The sequence below is a fragment of the Cloeon dipterum genome, chromosome 2 (genome assembly GCF_949628265.1).
Source record: "Cloeon dipterum chromosome 2, ieCloDipt1.1, whole genome shotgun sequence".
NCBI lineage: Eukaryota > Metazoa > Arthropoda > Insecta > Ephemeroptera > Baetidae > Cloeon > Cloeon dipterum.
In genome coordinates, this window is record NC_088787.1 from 9,332,156 (window position 1) to 9,346,199 (window position 14,044).

General features: G+C 34.1%; 1 protein-coding gene across 1 annotated transcript; it reads left to right on the plus strand.

Annotated features, from left to right (window-relative positions):
- The first annotated feature begins 1,888 nt into the window (after nucleotides 1–1,888).
- On the plus strand, nucleotides 1,889–4,326 carry LOC135935923 (transmembrane reductase CYB561D2-like). The gene is made up of 2 exons (XM_065478554.1): nucleotides 1,889–2,104; nucleotides 3,763–4,326. Exons 1-2 carry the CDS (start codon nucleotides 1,940–1,942, stop codon nucleotides 4,246–4,248), a joined length of 651 nt encoding a protein of 216 aa, XP_065334626.1. The 5' UTR covers nucleotides 1,889–1,939; the 3' UTR covers nucleotides 4,249–4,326.
- The last annotated feature ends 9,718 nt before the right edge of the window (nucleotides 4,327–14,044 follow it).

Sequence of the window (14,044 nt, forward strand, 5' to 3'; positions counted from 1 at the left end):
AGTGACGCAGCTAGATTTTTTTTCCTTATTTTTATTTTGTGATCGAGGGAAACAACAGTCACCGATCTGCGCTATATACCTGAGTTTCACAACAGAAACGAAGAAAATCGCGTGAAATTAGGATTTGAAAGTTCCTCTATCATTAATCTTACTGTTATTTATAATTTTATCATTAAGAAATTGAGATATCATTTTCTATAAATTTGGCTTTAGCATTAGACGATCTACTATCGGAGAATCACAGTGAATATTTAATTTAGTAATTTTTACAACAAATTGAAACACACCACAATATATAAAATTAAATACAAATAAAAAACCTAAGAAACTTAATAATTAAGTAGTTTCAGTTACATATTTTAAACCAAAAAAATTTTAAAATTATTTGTAAATCTAAATTTAAATAAAAATTAATGAAATTTATTTTAAAAATTTGTTTTCTATACAGAATATCTTTAATAGAGTAAAATGTAGATTAAGTTTATAAATTTACAAATTATTATAAACATATTTCATTTTGTTAATGATTTTCACTTTTATTTGCAACTTATTTATCGGTGTGCAAATAATTATATGAGCTGAATTTTTCTTTACTGGTCAAAATCTTACTTTTAAAAAACTAGATGGTGCGCTAACCTTTTGATTAGCATGCTAACTTTGGAGCCGATTTGCTCAAATAAAAGAGGAATGATACTGGAAAAGCCTGGAAAATGCTTGTGGCCAATGCATACACTCGTCCCCTAGGATTCAGTTAAAGCCAAAATTGACCTAAGGAGCGCTGTAATTTTTTGAGAAAATTGGCTGGAAGGTTACCGTGCTTTTCAAATGGTAAGGACGGTCTCCTTACTTGAAATCCGATTTAATTTCAAAACCAAGAAGTTTGCCCAATAATTGGCATACACCGTTGGACAGATCTCGACGAGAGGAATCGAAATATGCCAAGAAAATATGTTCAAGCACTCTAAATTTTGGAGAAAATTGGCAAAATTTGAATTTTTATTGTAGGAAGGTCATTTTTTTATTATTGAAAATTGTTGAACAAATTGTTTATCGGTCAATTGTTTAAGGCATCCAACAATTTAAATAATTTTCAACTGTTGCCCAGTATCATTCCACTTTAAAACCTTGGAAGATTGTATCTCTATGCCGACTTTGATATCAAATTTTAAGGTAAAAGGAAACAATTATTTTTAATATTTGCATATCGTCCTGGTAGCGGCAAAATTGCGCAACTTTCAACAACCAAACGCGAATTTCTTTGTTGCAAGAAAAGGGCAACAATCAATTAGACAATGAAAATTTGGGTATTTGTTGAATGATTCGCAAATTTACCGCGACCAGGACGATAATACTACTTTTAATCAATAATGTTTGGAAATACGCAATATTGGGACAATAGTTTTCCTCTCATAGTTTTTCAACAATAATCTCTAAAATTAAAATCGTATTTACCAAACATACATATGATTTAAATGAATGAATTACAAACTGAGAGATAATGCTGTGAGTAATATTCCGACAATAGTAAAAAAATCTCTCGTCACAAGCCATAATTAAGTGACACACAACTCGTTAACTTAATCTTCACCAATTCTTATCATGCAGCTGTCACGACCACGTTTCTAACATTCACAACTTTTCCAAAGTTCTCCATTACTCGTTATCGTTCCTGCCAAAATATGTCGAAGATAAGGTGGCCTTGGAGGGGCCAATAATCATCAATGTTTGCACACCAAGATTCTCATTAAATTCGCCGCTTTTGCGTTAAAGATTTCTGCTAAAGGGGGAAAAATGATTAGTCGTCACAGCTCATCTGCAATATCACGTCTACAGTTAACGGGTTTATGGGTGCCTCTCCTTATCTCCGTGCTTTAATCTCCTTAGAACAACATACGCACGCCGATGACAGATCATTCAGTGACAGAAAACCGGCCAAGAAATGGTAAAAACGAAGGGCGTGAGCAACAAAATTTTTTACTTTGCTGCAATTCTGCTGCAAAGTTTTTGCCATGGAATCGCCATTGCAATTCCGTTTGTCGTCTGTTGGTATTGCTTCAGTGACTACTCCCTCTTCTCATTTCACCCGTCGTTTTTCTCCATTGGGGTAAGTTTCTTGCAATCTACAATAAATCTGTGATTAAAAAAATGCGTCTCCAAAATTTTATCTCTAAATGAAAATAAAATATAAAGCGATCTACAACAGAAAACAATAATATGGAGATGATGCCGCAGCCTTTTTATTTTGGAATTTAGATCCACCTCTACTAATAATGGCTCTAAAATATAATCACTTTATTTTACTTTTGATTAAGTTTATATTAACAATTCAATTTCTAATTAATGCGTTGAAGACATTGTTAAGAAATATTTGTTTGATGATCGAAAAACCAATTTTTACAATTAATTTCCTTTTGCAAAATATAAAGTTTAAAGCAATTGGGTGATGAAAATCTATAGAAAAATATTGTAAAAAAACTCTAGGAAAGGAAACTTATGAATATTCGGTAATATATACTTACAAATTAATCCCTCAATTAAAGTTGATTTTAGAAGAAGAACGCTCAGATAAGAAGGGTACACATTAAATATTATTTATTTGTAATTCCAATGGCATAAAAATATTTTCTTAAAATTTTTGTCAGTCATACAAATTTTAAAGCTCTCTTATTCCATCAAATTTTTTATTAAAAGTACAATGATAACCAAAAGCAAAATTGCCTTTAAATTTCAGCATTTATAACATAATGTTATGTTAGGAAAAGTGTTGATTGTTGGATGATAAAAGAAGAATAAATTTAGTGCTGATGAAGCATGGAAGGCACAGGAGACGTCAATGGATTTTGATCTTAGCTACTCAATTATCGATTCATTAATTGTAAAAGTTTCTTTTGATATTTATTTTAATCCTAGCAAACAGTCAAAAAGTAAAACAACAATCATATCATATAATCAAGCCATGCGGGTCTATCTCACTTACTTAAGTGCTGATTGTGAGATTAACTTGTGTTGTCTCTAATAGCTTTGATTTGAACATTCTCTAAAATAAAAAATATATAAAAATGTCGAGCGTGATATCTTAGCAGATTTTGTGATCCTGTTAAGCCATTGTATTTATAGTTGTCGAACTCAACAGGACTTATATGAATTAATTTAAGCCAAAATAAAGGGAAATTTAAAAGGGAATCCAGCTGAATCAGATCTATACAACTGTCCCCTCTATATAAAAATCAAGATTGGAAATATATCATCGCTGTGAAAATAAGAACAACCCCTCTGTTTAAATTGACCTAAAATTACCTTAAAGATCGTCTTTGACGAAGATTCTGAGAAAACCAATCGATTCTTGAGGGTCGAATTAGGTAAAGTGGATATTTTTCCGACCAAAAAGTCCAGCGCGAAGTAAGAACTTTTTTCCCGCCAAAACAATATGAATGCGAGAAGTGTGCATGCGTCAGAGCTGGCTGGATCTGACAAAGAAGTCATTCGTACAGGCGGTCTCTCTGCAAGTGCTCAAACCAGCTCTGACGCATGCGCAGTTCTCGAATATACGTTCAAATTGTTTTGGCGGGAAAAAGTTCTACTTGTGCTACGCACGTCGCGCTGCACTTTTTGGTCGGAAAAATCTCCACTTTACCTAATTCAACCCTAAAGAATCGATTGGAACTTCGTCATAGACGATCTTTAATCCCTTTTTATTTAAAAATTATATATTGTATTATTTCTATCATTTTCAACGGCTTATCAAAGCTATAAAATTTTCAGTTCCTCCTGCTCTTCACGGAGGGATTCTTGCTCTTCCTGCCAGATAACGTGCTGACGAAGACCTTGGCGCGGCAGACGACCGGCAAGATCCACGGCGCCCTGCAGGCGTTGGGCTTCGCGTTCTCGGTCGCCGGCTTCGTCATCATCGTGGTGTACAAGTTCAACAACAACTTCCAGCACATCCGGTCGGCGCACTCGATCACGGGCCTGGTGGCGTTCATCCTGACCTGCCTGGCCTTCTGCGGCGGCGTGGCCACCAGGCTGAAGGTGCCGCACCTGGCCAGACTCAAGGTCGGACACAACGCCCTCGGGCTCGTCGCCTACGCTGTCGGCATTTCAGCCCTGTGCCTCGGGCTGCTCGCAAAGTTCCCCGATTACGTTGGCGACGGCTGGGTCACCTGCATGGTGGTGCTGACCGCCGTCACAGGCGCCACCATAGTTTCAAACGCTCTCTTCTCGCTGTTCAAACGCGTCAAAAACTTGTGACTCACAGACTTTTATAATGACAAACTGTAATAAAAGATAAGTATTTATGACTCAAATAAACTCGTAAAAGAGTTATTTCTTTAAGTGTCCCATGAAATGACATGTGTTTATTTTTTGATGGAGTGAGATATCAACTTTATTTACAGATAGGTGTAAAATCTTAAGAACTCGTCAATGAGCTTAAGTAACGTCATTCTAAAATGTTCAGATTTAAGATTTAGTGGTGAAAATAACCGGTTTGAAGCCACGTATAGAAAAGGTACCAGCGTTTCTTTCGATTTTTAAGGTGGTATCGCTTCTATTCAAGACTTTATCTCAACACTGTGCATGTACTAAACTTACATAATGATTTCCGTTGGTTTGCTTAAAACTTGGGTCAGTCCATCCAACCGCAGTAGAAAGCATTCTAATTGCAAAATCCACAGCAGCATGCAGACATATACATATATAAGTGCCTGAAAATCGTAAGTATACGGTGACACTTTCTGCTAGCGGCTTCAAACGCAGTGAATTGTTTATTTCTAATTGCAAAATATGAGCATTGCAATATTCCATTCTTATCAAAGTGAGATGATTAAGGAAAAAGATTCCAGTAAATATTATCGATTATATTCTCAGACTAAAAATTGAATCCATATTTGTCAACAAATTTTTAAACATAGAATCTCTAAGAAATCGTCAAGAGCATAAAATGAAAAAAAAAATGCTTATATATTATATTTTACTATGTTTAGGACTTGTTTGGGTCAATAGACTTTAATTTATTGAATTCAAAATCTGGGGCGTTTTTTATCGGTTTCTTGGTTAAAACGGTCTTTTCCAAGGCTAAAAAATATAAATTTCCATGTGATTAAAAGAAAATGGGCTCAATTTCGTATTTAAAAAAATAATTCAAAACTAATTTTATTTTGTAAAAATGTATAAATATTCATATTTTTAATAAAGCATAAAAACAATGTTTATTATTTTTACTACTTGAAACAAACACAGCAACTGATGTAAATAACGGCTGACTATTAAGAAATTTAGTAAAAAAGCAACACACAAGTTTCACAATCTTCTGATGGCGAATAAATGTCAATCATAAATTTGTAAATTAATAAAAATATATTTATTTTTAATAAATTCTATCTTAAAGCAACTAGTTTCCTGGCTGCTGGTGAAATTAACCGAGCAGCTAACGGAAATTTCGGTTTTGCACTCGGTGAACACGTTTTTGACGGGGGAAAACGTTTGCGCTGATGTCTCAATTGGGAAGCATTTGAACTCACGCGAGTTGCCTGCTCTTTTGATGGGAGTGATTGATTTGGACGCAGAGTGCAATTAGCTCTCTCGGAGGGTAATTGCACAGAAGAGGCTGTCAGCACCTCGCTTTGAAGACGTAATAATGAAAGGGCAAACGAGGCGTAATGCTCAAAAGTCGACCGAGCGTGCCGCCAAATGCGTCCCCTCCGCACCTACGCTTTTGCTTTTTTTTATATCAACCGATTCAAAGGCTTATATTGGCATGTCTAATTTCCATTCATAGAATAAATATGGGTATGCTCTGACTGCGCATGTTTTTTTTTAAATTTGTCCAAAAATTTCAGGTTTCCTTTATTTCTGTTTCATAATTGGTAGATTAAAACCATATTTATATATTTATTCATGAGCTAAGTTTGTTTAAAAATAGCCAGTTGGGATATTCCTCTGTAAAAATATACGGGAAACAAACAGCTTTTGATGTAAACTTTAAATTCCAAGCAAAAATTGTGTTTAAACTTTGTCGTTTGTTGCATACTAAAAATTATAAATAGCAAAATGAAAAAATATGTGTAATAAAATGGCGCCAGTGGTCACTTTCGCCACGATTTAGACTTAATCCTGCTACTGTGCATCCTGAACTTTAAATGATGAAAATTTGTCCAGAAATTGCAGTAGAATCGTAAAAACCGTAAAAACAATTTTTTAGAATAAAAAAAGATTTGCAGTCGATTGGCTGGGCTGATTTTTATTTTCTTCGCATTTAAATAAATTATTTTGAGAGCAGAATATTGAGCAGTAGCAAAATTGAGTCCGGAATTGCAGCGGAAAAGTGCCTTAAAATCAAAAGTAACCGCTGGTGCCATCTAATAGTGGCTTGGATCGGTAAGGGCTTTCGCAACTGGTCAGAATTCTATTAATTTGATTGAAAATTCAATAATTTTAGAACAGTGTATTCACAGATAAAATTAATTTATATTTCATTTTCAAATAAAATCTGCATTAGCATTGTTTATTTTTTATTTAATTTATAATGCATACTTAGTAACAATATTTAACTGACTCAAAAACAGTTTTTTGCGTGGTGTGTTTATTATATTTATATTAAATTTAAAAATTAAATATAATTATAACTTAAAATGATTATGCGGTTAATTTGAACTCATTGTCAGGTGGGGTAGAAGGAAGAAAACCCTGGACTGTGATAATGAAATGGAGAGGTCTAAAGAGCAAAAGTGAGCTCTCGGCGCGGGGAGGCGGACACGACAGCAGGTAGGCGCGTGCCCCCGCTTATTTTCGTGTTGCGAGGTGGTTAGTGAGTGATACGATCGCGATGCCGCTAATTATCGTTAGCCTCAGCCAAGCAGAACCCAGCAGCTCGGCACGCGCCCCCCTCCCACCCCGACTGATTGTGATAGAGCATCATTTCTGCGACAACACATAATATAATATGTATACTCGACGGTGGAGTGGAGGCGGCTCAAGATTTCTGCTACACGGAATTTAATTTTCAGCAGCAACCGCCACTTCCGGTCCGGCTAATAAATTGGCCTTTGAACCGCAAATAATGCGTGGCAGCTAAAATTGTAACGGATCTGAAAACGCACCGTGAAAGTATCTTTACGCTGCGTTAACTTTTAATAAGAGTCTACATTTTTTAGTTTTAAACTACAACTATTTTATAAAATATTTGTTTTAAGACAATAAAAATTACTACATGTTTGCTATATCAGCAACAATTTATAGTTTTAAATTATGTATTTTTTATTAAATTATTTCAAGTAAATGTTTGTAATTTTTATGGCTGTAAAATTAGAATACAAGATACTTAGTTTTAATATTTTTATTTAGTATATAAACCCTGTGCAACGTTATAAAATCAATGAAATTGTAATTATTAATAAGATCATGATACTTGGGGAATTGAAGCTTAAATACTATTGTAAAATAATTACCATTGAGACTAAGAGTTGAACACAGGAAAAACTATCACGTGATGGATGAATTTGGGTGAATTTAATTATATTAGTAAAATTAATTTTAGAATGACTTCTACCATGCCATAAGCAGGCGAAATAAAATGAATGGAAGCCCAAAAAACTGTAACAAATAAAAAAGGGAAATAAAATAACATCACACGCTCTCATACTGCATAACGGCTATTTCGGCGCCATAATAACTGTCCTCCAAAACAAAACTTATACCACGGTTAAGTCTTGTTGCATAGAATTTCAATTTTATAACCTCTCATTCCTTGCTGGGTACTTCAGGGTGAAATTGTTAATAAACAAATGTTAATATTTGAATTGTCGTTGCTATTTTTAATGCGGTAGCTCAAAAACGAGTAATTTTTTCTCTATTTTCCATCAAGCCAACCAAGCCAAAATGAAGTGCACAATTTTTATTTAAAAATTGAAATTTTAAGTATGATTTTTATTTGACGTTTTTCATATTTCAAGGGTGAAATTTCTGATTATTCTTGTGTAGTTTTCAAACCAATATCTTACAAGGATTTTCAAGATTTGGGACTAGCCTCCGTTGTACATGATAATAATTTTGCTACTGGAAAATGAGAATTAATTATGGAAATACGTTCTATAAATACTTAAAAATAGTTTTACCAAATTTTACAAAGGTAAGAATTTAAAATATAAAAAGCAGTTGCATGAACCAATTAATTACAAACATTTTAATTTGAAATATAACTTACTATTCTAAAACTTTTTACATATTTTTATTTATGCAAGCAATTATCATTTTTCTTAGTTATTAATAAAATAATTATATATCATAAATTGTTAAAAAATGTTCAAATAACGTAACCCTTTAAATTTTATTTAAAAAATTTAAAACTATATAAATTAATATTTTTCCTCTATTATTGTTTTGATACAAAAATTTTTAATTTAATTTCATGAGGTACAAAATATATGGCTTTCAAATTAAATTTTAAAAATGAATTACTCTAGAAAACACGCGACAAACTCAAATGATGCCGCGAACAATTAGTCCAGCGGGCACTGCACCCTAAAATTGGCCTTTAATGGGCGTCGATTCATCGGACAGGCTCATATTTCACGAGACGTGACTTTCGGTAACGATTATTAGCAATAAATTGGCCCCCTCGGCTCGCTCATGACTCGACTTAGTCAGGGTTGGAGGGAGTGGCAATGCCAATGCCAATGCAGATGACCCTTTCGCCGCCGATTATAAATAACAAGAGGAGTCATCTGCTGGTTGCGCGACATGTGCTGTTGTTTTGTTGATGCACCCCCGGCACCGACATACACACACACGCCTGGATAGATAGATAACGAGAGAGCGAGCGAAAGAGGGCCAGATGCGCTTCCTCGCAGCCGTCGTTGCCGCGTCTGCTGATTTAATTAGTCCACGCACCACTGCCCTCTGAAATTTCCCGACAATTCTTGAAACTGGAGGCGACGGCTCAATTTCCAAATCTCAAACAATTAGGGATATTATTTAGAACTAATTCTTTTCACAAAATTTTTAGCACAACATGTGGTCCTCAACCAGTTCTATATTACTCATCAAGTTTAAAAATTCTTAACTGGCTAAATGTACATATATTGTATTAAATGTTAAAAAAATGAGGGCAAAAAAAACTAGGTTTTAACTACGATTAATGTACCCAAAATACAAAGAAGTGTACAAGTTGCTCTTTAGAGCGAGTAAAAAATATTGAAAAATGCCTCTTTCATTTTGAAGCGCAAATATTAAAAAAATTAAATTATTCATTGCAACCCAACCAGAGAGACATTGCTGATTAACAATCTCATCTGATTTTCCCAAATATAAATATTTTTAATTTCGTAAAATGCTCTTATTGTCACCAAAAGCAGAAGCTTTTTATTTAAATTAAATTCATTTCCTATAATTTAAAGAAAATAAATAATCAAAGTTTTTAATTAAATAAAATAATTACAAAACTAATAAAATCATTTAACTTATTAATTTTTAAAGAAATGTGTTTATGCTGCAATAGTTATTTGTTAAAATTAAATGTTTCATTGCTTTTCTGTTAATAATTTCATGAAAGAAATATTAAAAAATCACCATTTACTAATTGTTCAAGTTAATTTTTAATTGAAAAGAGTTAAAATTAAATATTACACAACAGTCAGCTCTGCAGAAACCTCTTACTATTTTATCTAGGACTAATTGCATGTTACCCTAACTAAAAATTTCCACAATAACTAATAAAAAAAATCGACATTTTGCAGCAGAAAGGTACAATATGCAGCGGCATTAACAAAAAGGCTTAGCGCGGCGCGAGTACAAGCTAGAAGGTGGCTGTGAAAAGAGCGTTAAGCGCTTAGTATATTATCATTTTATTTATTATCGCGCAACAATGGTCTCGTTCGCGGCGGCGGCGGTGAGATGAAACGCAGAACCAGTGCTCCCACATTACACACATTCACGGCACTCTTCATTATTATTATCGTCAAAGTCCGCGAAAGAGAGAGAGAGAATTTCAGCAGTTTTTCCTATACACACACGGATAATTACGCACGCCAAAATTCAAACATGATCTCGCGGCAAAAAATCTCGCGTGGTTTATAAAAGTGTGTGTGTGTGTGTGCACGACGAGAGAGACAGCGCGCAGCACTGCGCAAATTGACATAAAATTCACAGTGACCGCGCGGCCACTGCAATTAACATTAAATGGTGTTTACTGAGAAATGAAATAGGAGTTCTCTTTTTAATTCCGTTTTGTGTCGCGCAAAATTCCTACGCAAGATTGTTTCATTGTAATAACTACTTTCTCAATTTTCAGCTTCAAGAATGGTCTGGTTTTAGGATATTTTAAAAATAATATTCAGAAAGGTTACGTAGGAAATTAGGGCTACACTTTCAAGTTAACGTTCTTAGGTCAAAATAATAAAATAAAGCTTAATGCTCGTTTTTTGTTCCTCAAAATAGTGGGTATATATTTATTTTTTTAAATAATGTTTATTTTACACGCGTATCCTGTATGGATAAACTATCAAGAATATTTAAAAAAAATGCAATTTATTTCAAATATTAATAAATCTGAAAATTTAACGGGAAATTGTATTAATCTGGGAACTTGTTGCCGTTCACTTTTAAACAATAATTTTTAAAGCTCTATTCTTTTTCAAACCATAGACAAGTTCTGGCCGACAGAATAACCACCTTTTTGAGGTTCTAAATTGTATTATATTTTTTATATTTTTAATACCAGCGGGGTCCAGAATCACATTACGCGCAGACATGGCGTCTGGTTTTTAACGGCGGGAAAGTTTCAAACGTAAAATGATATTAGCTTGGAAAATTTATCGTGAAAATATCTTCAGCACAATGAATGTTTTGTTGCTATTTCTTTAGTACCAACTGATTACCCGGGTAATTGGTAAATCCACCACTAGATGGCACATCAGGCTAATGGAAATGTAACAACATACGCGGGAATTAAAGTATTAGGTCAGCACGCCTCTTTTTCGACGCTTCTCATTGGCCGCTGGACTGTCTCCTGATTGGCCTCCATTATTTCGACGCCATATTGATTTCTGACCGGCGGGAACCAACACAGATCGCCACCTGGCCCCCGGTGGTCTAAATAATAAAATAAAACTAATTTAGCTCGCTTTGCGTTTGCACCCCTCAAAACAGTTGGGAATAGTTATTGCATAAAATTATCGAAACAAATTGCAATTTTCAGAAAAAAAATTATTCTAAATCTGAAAATTGAGCAGGAATATGTATTAATTTGGGAACTTGTAAGCGTGAACTTTTAAACAATTCTTTTTATCCTATTTCTGGCCGTCAGAATTACCACATTATCAGATTTTAAATTGTATTATAGTACACTATTTTTTATATTTTTACAATTATTAATATTTCTACTCTTGATCTTCTATATCTGCGGATATGCACAAGGGGGTTGATGACCTCTCATTTTTTTGTAGCATCGACTACAGTTGGATTAACAAATTTGCTTATTAATAATTTTTAATTATAATGGCGTTTTTTTTTATAGACCCAGAGTTAATCTCGAAATTAGATTAGCTGAACTGTGGCATTAATCTGGGATAGAAAGTTTGCCACAGTTATTAAGCGACGCGACGAAGGAAATAATTTTGCTCCTTTCATCTCTTAATAAAACCCGAAACGATTCACACGCGAGGCGAGCACCGTTAATGAAGATTTGATGATGACTAAACTCTTCTAAATCACCGCACTTTCTTCACGCCTCGACAATTATTAATCTTATTCCGTGCAACAAAGTGTAAGTTGATCGAAAAATGATTTTATACTAACAAAAATCGCAATATTAGAAAGTTTTTATTTCCAATATGAGAGGAATTCTTCAGAGGTATGCAGTTTTTTGCAAGCGGTACTCAAAGTTGTAATCATCTGCCGTGCAAAAGCGTCAAATTACACCAGCGCGGCTGCAAAGTGTGACAGTAATTCGCGCTGATTCACGTTGATTTAGGAATCGCATGCAATTACGGTTGATTTGCGCAAAAAACAATTATAATCGGAATTGATGAGTGAGTGCGCGCAATTAATCGGGCTAACCGTACAAAACCTTTTTCCCTCGAGTTTTGCCATTAAATATATTTTCTCGACGCGGATACAGATCAAAACAAGTCTGCGCGGCGAGAGGAGCAGCGAAACGACAAAAGGTTCACTCTCGGGGCGATGCGCGCGGCCGCGGCCGCGGCGGCGATTTTTCCACCGAGTCATGCCAGGCAATGATACTCGCGCCGCGCGGACCGACTTGATTTTTAATACAAAATAATAATTTCTCGCGTGCTAATGAGGAAATAATTCACGAATGTGTTTGTGAGGCCTAAAAATAATTTGTTGAAATTATTCGTGCTGCGTCACTATGCTCGGACGCTCAAAAGCTGACATCACTTAAATTCTACCGTGGATTTTCAGTGGCCGGCCCGTTCCCAGCACTTCTTTTTGCTGTGCCTTTTCTCTGCTCTCTTCACCGCCGTGTCCCAGACTCGCACAAAAGAGAAACAATATCGGCAGATTAAATAATTAATATTGCGTTTCAGGTAAAAATATAATTTTTGGTTTTAAAAAAGTTTTCTGTATTGTGGCAGAGAAAAATAAACACGAGTAATTTTATATTTTTATTTAGTTGCGTTATGAATAACTTTTGAATTATTTATATCTTTTAATACAAATTTTTACATGCGAAATAATTTGCAACGTTATCATTTAAAGATAACTGTAAATGAATCAATTTATCCCTTAAAACATTCGCCCCTCGCAGGAATAATTGAATAGATATTAAAATACATGACAAACTAGCTTTTCCGGCCAATGATTTTAAAATATTGGATATGCTGTAAATTCCTAAATTTGTAAGTAAACAGCTCAGCAAACGGATTGATTGATTATTTTGCAGAATATGCACGCTTAACAAAGCGACCATTAAGCTCCTCAAATCACAATATTCTGTTTGTGTTGGTCAAGGAATTCCTAATATAGGTATATAGAAAAATAAACATTTGTATTGCGTAGTTAATTTTTTCCAAAAATTCGGCTCACTGTGCAAAAATGGCGAAAAACTATTTTTTTGAAATACAAATTCTTTTTCGATGAATCTACGGTGAAAATTAACTTGTTTTGCTATGTCTTTCAATAATTGTTGTTCCCTGCGTGTGATTTCTCAAGATTTATACTTTTAAAAATTACACCTATGTGTTGTGGTACTCCTGAATAATTAATTTAATATTGAATTTGCTTCAGATAGGTCAGTAAACAAAACACAGTTGCGAATCGAGGATCGTGAGTAAAAACGTAAGACAAGCAATGGGAGCAGGCAATTTGTAAATAAAATATTGAACTCCGAGACGTAAATAATCTAATCATTTAGTTATAATTTTGGCACATATTTAAATGCATCAGAGTACACATTTTAATCTAATTTGCTGTTAAATCAATATATATTATTTGAATTCCTTATACATAAGTACATTTGAATGATTATTGCAACAATCGTCTTTTTCAGATTTAATAAAAAAATTTAACTGCAAAAATTATGCCCAAAATAATTTGATCTAATATAATTATCATATTAAAGCATGTAAAAGTTTTAATTGTTTGACAAAAAAATACAAACTAATAATTTTCACATATTTTAGTTGATTTTTTAGATTGTATCATGTGAGTTTTTTATTCTATTAGACTGATTTATATTCAAATAAATGGCTTTAAATTGCTTTCGTAATGCTATAGTTTGAAAGGTTGCAAGCTTGAAAAATTCAAACATGTCTTCAGCCGTAAAACTGCGGCCTTTCGTCAGGTCGCGCGAATTAATTGATTTCTGCTGATTGGCCGGTTTTGACGGCTTTGAAGCTGCCGGTGCTTTTTTGGCATTTTTCAGGATTATCTCTTATCCTGAGACTATATTTTGCTATTTTGACGCGCTCAAGACGCTTATTATTTGCGATTTTGGCAGCTCGGTTGGGGCAACACGGTTTTAATTTTCTAAAAATTCAATGGGTTGACTAATTTCGACTCACGAGGTCTAAAACATTCGTGTCTTGGT

Coding starts and splice junctions, on each gene's coding strand:
- LOC135935923 (XM_065478554.1), top strand. CDS start 1,940: ATGGTAAAAACGAAGGGCGTGAGCAACAAAATTTTTTACTTTGCTGCA. Junction 2,105..3,762: donor CGTCGTTTTTCTCCATTGGG/GTAAGTTTCTTG, acceptor TAAAATTTTCAG/TTCCTCCTGCTCTTCACGGA.